Raw genomic sequence first — 5,561 nt, 5'->3', positions numbered from 1 at the left:
AAGCTGAGTTTCTTCACAACTTTCGTAGACGCACGGGAAAGGATGGGGTATTTAAAGCTCGCAAACTCGTCTCCTCTTCCTCTCGTGAAGGCAACACTGACACTTCCCCCTTTTCACTCAATCACTTCTGGAAAAATCTTTGCATTGGTTCCATTTTGCGAAACCTCCAATATTTCACCTGATACGTCAAGACGTCCCTGCCGTCTCCTCTCGTCCCGCATCACCTCCCAATAACCCGCTTCATCCTTCCCGCCAGCAACTACAACCATGCGACCCATCCACACCCTCCTCGCCCTGGTCGGCACCGACGCCGTCACAGCCTGGGTCTTTCCCGACGGCCTCGAAGACGGCGAGTACATCGTCTCGCTGGGCTCTGGCCCAGACGACGAACACGGCACCCAGGCTGCGCAACCGACGCTGCTCCGCCGCCACTCCTCCCCGTCCTCCTCGTTCTCGTCCGTCCCGGAACACCCGCAGCCGCAATCGCAGCCGCGCCAAATACGACGCTGGCGGCCGAAGGGCAGAGGCAGGGGCAGGGTGATGCCGTTCCCGTTCACAAACACGACGACGACGGCGGGGGCAGGGCCGACAGCGCCGATGACAACGACAACTATAATGTCATCATCCACTCAGGTGCCGGCGACGGAGACGATGACAACGTCGACAGGAGACACTTCCTCGCGGCACACCACGACAACAACAACTACGATGCCATCGCCATCGCCCTCTCACGAAACAACGTCGTCATTCTCCCAGACAACAACAATGACGAGAACGACGACTACTGTAACGACCACGGCAACGACCGGAGACATCTGGCTCAGCTCCCTCCCCAGCGCCACCGTCTCCCATCCCCCCCTCCCCCCCGGCCACCCCGACAACCACCACGACGAGGACCCCTACGACCCCTACGACGACGACGACCTCGTCATCCACCCCCACGAGGAGCCCACCTACTACCGAGACGTGCCCTACTTCGCCACCCCGCGCAACGCATCCAAGCGCCTGCACCTCGCGCAGGTCCCCGTCCGCGTCACCGACTTCTCCTGCGTGCGCACGCGCCTGCCCCTCCCCCACGACGAGGTCGAGGAGGGCTTCCTCTCCCTGCGCTGGTTCTGCGCCCGCTACCTCCTCAGCCCGCGCACCATGCACCTCTCCGTCTCGCGCAACGGCTCCACCGCCGCCTTCGTCTGCAACATGGCCTACCCCATGGGCACCAACCTCGACGCCGTCTGCCCCAAGGACAAGCGCCAGAGCTGCCGGTTCGACAAGGAGGGCCGCCCCGTCTCGTTCGACGTCACGCGCCCGAAGAGGAACCGCTGGCAGGACGAGCCCGAGGCGCCGCCGGGCGTCGTCTTCGGCGCCCAGATGTGCTCCGGCAAGGAGTTCCGCGACGTCCAGAAGCGCTGGCTCGACAAGTACTGCGGCCTGGACGTGCCCGGGCAGGTGTTCGTCAAGGGGAAGAACAAGTGGTACGGCCGGGCCTTCAGGGGCATGGAAATCTGCCCGGACCAAAAGGTAGATGTGTTTGATCGGATTCCGCGTTGGACGGGTTGGCCATATTGGTACGAGCCGCCTCCTGCATTGTTCAGGGAGATATGGGAGCCTTCTCCAGAGGCGGACGGCGACGAGCACGACCGCCGACCATCGGCCTAAGAACACATCGTTCCGCTCCAACGGAGACGGGCATCTAGTTAGCGGCAAGACAATTGCAACCGAAGCCAAGCCATGGTAGCGACAAAGCGTCTGAATGGCGAGTCTCATTAGTCGCCGCTGAAATACACGTCCCATCGTCTCATATACCCGAGGTAGTTCCTATTGCACAATGCAAATCAGGCCCAAGTAATCCCTTGTGCGTGTCCGCGTCCCATCCCGTCGTAGCAATGCACAAACCAAAAAACCCGTCCACCAAATGCATCGAGTCCGGTTCCGAGGTCCCAACGAAACGCCATGCGCCGAAATCATCATCGCTCTTCCCAGTCGTACCAACCAACCGAAGCAAGTCCCTCGCCATCTTTGCCCCCCTCCCATCATGACATGCTATGCAGAGTCAGACCCATGCGGATGTCCATCTACTTCAGTCTATGACTCCCTGTTTATCAGGACTGCGCCGCCGGCAAGTCCTCTTGCTGGATCTTCGTCGCGACGGCATCCCACCAGGGGCTGTGCGCCGCTCTGTCCACCGCGCCGACCTTGTCCAGCAGGTCGGAAATGTGCCGCACCCGCTCTACGAACTCCGAGAGCCCCAAGGCAGCCAGCTTCTCGCCGGCCGTGTTGGCGGCTTTGACCTTTTCGCTTGCAGAGCCCGGTGCCAGCCGCGCGAGTATGTTACCGCGCAGGCGCGTCAGGAGAAGACGCAAGACAGGCTCGCGCGGCTCCGTGCGATTGCGCGACATGTCCTGGCTCGCGCTCAGAACCTTTGTCACCAGCGCGCGAAGGTGCGTCTTCGTGGCGGCGGGCATGGAACGGCCTGCTTCGAGCGCGGCCATGGTGCCCTCGACTGTCGTCTCGAGCGATGCGTGGTTCGCTTCCAAAACCGACATGATGCGGGAGGCTTCCGTCTTCCATTGCGTCCGCACGTCACGCTTGAGCAGGTTCTTGCACTGGAGCAGCACGGCGCCTACCGTGATGATTCGCTGGACCGAGACGGAGACGTTGTTGATACGCGCCATGTCGAGGTGCAGCATCTCTGGCACCTGATCCGCCGAGATGGGTGTGGGCTGCGTAAAGACGTCCACCAGCATCTGCGCGTAGAACCGTGCCGCCGTCGGCCGCGATTTGGGGTGATTGATCCCTTCCGGGTCCCGCTTCAGAACCTCGGCCGTGACCTTAGCCGTCGCCGACTTCCAAGCTGCCTCGGCGACGTTCAGGCTCATCCCGCCGTCCACAATGTCCGACGTGAACCTCTTGGCTTCGTACTGGGCGGCCGATTCGATCAGCTGCGGCGCTGCGATCCTGAGCAGGTAGTTGATGTAATCGCAAAGCATCACGTCGATGAAGCTGTTCAGAGCCTCCACCCGGTCGATCAAGTTGCCGTCGCCGAGCTTGTTCTGGATCAAGTCCTTGACTTCGTCATCGCGAAATGGCGCGCAAAGCTTGGGCAGCAGTGATCCCATGGCAGTGAAGAACTTTTCGTACGAAAAGTTGCCAAGCGTAAACTGCCGCTCCGCCATCTCTGGGTCCAATATCTCGCCGATCAGGTTGTACATCGAGTTGCCTGGCTTTAGGAGGCGCTGCAGCTTGTCCTTGATGTTGCTGGCCATGAGGATGAAGAAACGAAAGTTGGCCTCGGTGTTGCCCTCGTCCATGGCAGCGCGCATCTGCATGTACAGAGGCCGCGCGAGAACGGCCTGCTGCTCAACGTATTCCTCGGCGGGTATCTGGTACTCTTTGTTGATGGCCAGCTCGTGAACCACAACGCGATTATCAGGAAGCAGGCCGTTGAGCCCTGTCTTGATGACCGTCGGCTTCGCCTCACTCTTGCTCGCCGGCGTCGCAGGGGGGGTCAGGGTCTGCGACTCCGCAGACACAAGGCTGCTCGCAGTCGCAGAGGCATCGCCGGGCGTAGTATCTGCGACGCGAGGCTTCGTGTCGCCGGTCTGTTTCTTGGCGCCGCGAGCCTTGCGCGCCTCGCTCACGGCCTTGAAGATCATCTTCTTGCCCTTCTCCGGCCCGGCCAGCTTCTTGATTCTCACAATGAGCATCAGCTGGCTGTCCTGGATGCTTTGGCGGTACAGCGCCGTGGCTGCGTCGTCAGTCGTGTCCTTGACCGTCTGGAAGATGGCATCCAACTCGACAAACTGCATGAGCATGACTTCTATGAGCGCGTTGGAATCGCGCGACTTCCACGCGATGAATGCATTGTAAAAGACCGCGTATGCTTCGGGAAGCGTCTTCTTCAGAGCCGGCGGCATCGTATACCGGTTCGAGGTCGTTAGGCGCACCAGGATGTTTTCGAAGTTTATGAGCAAATCTTTGGCCTTGCTGATGAGATCTTGGAGCTGAGGGTTGGCAAGGTCCGTCGACGGGAGGCGGTGCGCGGACAGCGGGCCGTCATCGTCGTCTTCATCGGCACCCGCCTCGTTCTTATTGATGAGTACCTGGTTAGGGTGGCCGAGAATTAGAAACGCGCTCAGAAAGGTGCGAACGGCAGCCATCTCCTCAACCGACCCGGGGGCTCCCTCGTGCAGGCCGCAGATCCGCAGCAATCGGGCTGTAACGAGCAGGACGTTTTCCTCCGAGAGCAGCTCCACGACGGTGTCGAACGAGGTGTCTCGAATGCCGTCGACCGACAGGCCAAGGCCGTAAAACTCCTGGAGGATGCGACCTCGCATCTTCAGGCGCCACCACCCTTGAATATGTGCAACGGCGGCGTCTTCCTTCATCTTCGGGCGGTCGCCCTCCTTGACTTGAGGCAGAACCTCGACGGTCTTCCTGACGCTCTGGCCGCGGCTTCGCGCCGTGTTGCTCTTGTTTCGGAGCTCCTCGCGGCGCCTCTCGGCCTCAGCCATGCGCTCCTCCATCTTGGCCTTCATCTTGGCCACCTCCTGCTCGCGCTTCTCCTTGGTCAGTTCGGCGACCTGCTTGGCCTTTCTAACCTCCTCAGCGCAGTTGGCGACGATCTCGGCGAGGTTGCGCTCCCTGGCCTGCTGGGCGGCAAGCGCGCGCTCCTCCGAGGCCGACTGCCCGCGCGGGGCCGCCTTGGCCAGGGCGGCACGGAGGCGCACCTTTTCCGCATGGGCGGCGCGGTCGGCCAAGCGCGCGCGGCGATCTTCGAGGAAGGAGGCGCGTCGCAGATGCTGTGCGACATACTTGCTCTGGTCGCTGTCGCTGTCACGGCCGTTCGTATGCGAGTGAGGGTGCTGCTGGATCGACGAGCAGCGCGAGTGCGCCGAAGAGATTGAGTTGCGCCGCGACGAGGCGGCCGAGTCTCTGCGACGGGCGTGCGACGGGCGGTAGAAGCGGGCGGCGACGCGGGGCGGCGGCGTGTAGATTCGGCTGTCGCTGTCGAGGACGTCCTCGTCGGCCGGGGGCATGGCCAAGTCCAGGTCCATCCCCATGGTGTCGTCCGAGGCCGGGGCGTTGGATTCTTCGAGGTTGCGCGCCGGGTCGGAGAGGTCTGCGGAAGGGCGGCGCATGGTGTCGGTGTGGTAGTCGCTTCGAGCGGGCGGGCTCATCGAGGGCAGGAGATTGCAGGCGCAGTGACTCGGGATCACGGGCCACAGAGGCGCGACGCGCTGCAGCAGTGGGAGCTGGTGGGCAGCGCGCGAGTAATGAGGCCGTTGCCGAGGCGAAGGCCGGGACCAGGACAAGGACCAGGACCAGGACCGTCGTCAGCACGGAGTCGTGGCCTGTTTCGCTCCCCGGGCTTCGAGTCTTGGGGCTCGACCGGTCAGTCCGCCAGGCCCAGTCGCCGAACCGAAAATGCCCAGAGCTGGGTCAAGGGCACGCACGCGCAGGCCGTGTGTGCCGAAAGTCCCAAGGGGGAAGAAGAAACGAACCCCAAGGCGTAAAGGCGGAGTGCAAAAAAGCCGTCGTTCAAGAAACGGCGGTATCGGTCG

The 5,561-nt window shown here is 62.2% G+C and overlaps 2 protein-coding genes across 2 annotated transcripts; one reads left to right on the top strand and one right to left on the bottom strand.

Annotated features, from left to right (window-relative positions):
- Nucleotides 1-267: 267 nt before the first annotated feature.
- PLICBS_008158 (uncharacterized protein) lies at nucleotides 268-1,656 on the top strand (the record flags this gene model as incomplete). The annotated part of the gene is made up of 3 exons (XM_065601334.1): nucleotides 268-455; nucleotides 584-786; nucleotides 812-1,656. The coding sequence occupies 3 exons, from the start codon at nucleotides 268-270 to the stop codon at nucleotides 1,654-1,656; spliced, it is 1,236 nt and encodes a 411-aa protein (XP_065457406.1).
- A 443-nt stretch (nucleotides 1,657-2,099) lies between these two features.
- Nucleotides 2,100-5,138, bottom strand: PLICBS_008157 (uncharacterized protein; the record flags this gene model as incomplete). Its single annotated transcript, XM_018324354.2, has 1 exon — nucleotides 2,100-5,138. The coding sequence occupies one exon, from the start codon at nucleotides 5,136-5,138 to the stop codon at nucleotides 2,100-2,102; it is 3,039 nt and encodes a 1,012-aa protein (XP_018177533.1).
- Between the last annotated feature and the right edge of the window lie 423 nt (nucleotides 5,139-5,561).

Source organism: Purpureocillium lilacinum (assembly GCF_023168085.1).
Source record: "Purpureocillium lilacinum CBS 284.36 DNA, scaffold_6, whole genome shotgun sequence".
NCBI lineage: Eukaryota > Fungi > Ascomycota > Sordariomycetes > Hypocreales > Ophiocordycipitaceae > Purpureocillium > Purpureocillium lilacinum.
The sequence above is the reverse complement of the archived record's forward strand: the minus strand, read 5'-3'. Positions and strand labels throughout refer to the sequence as shown.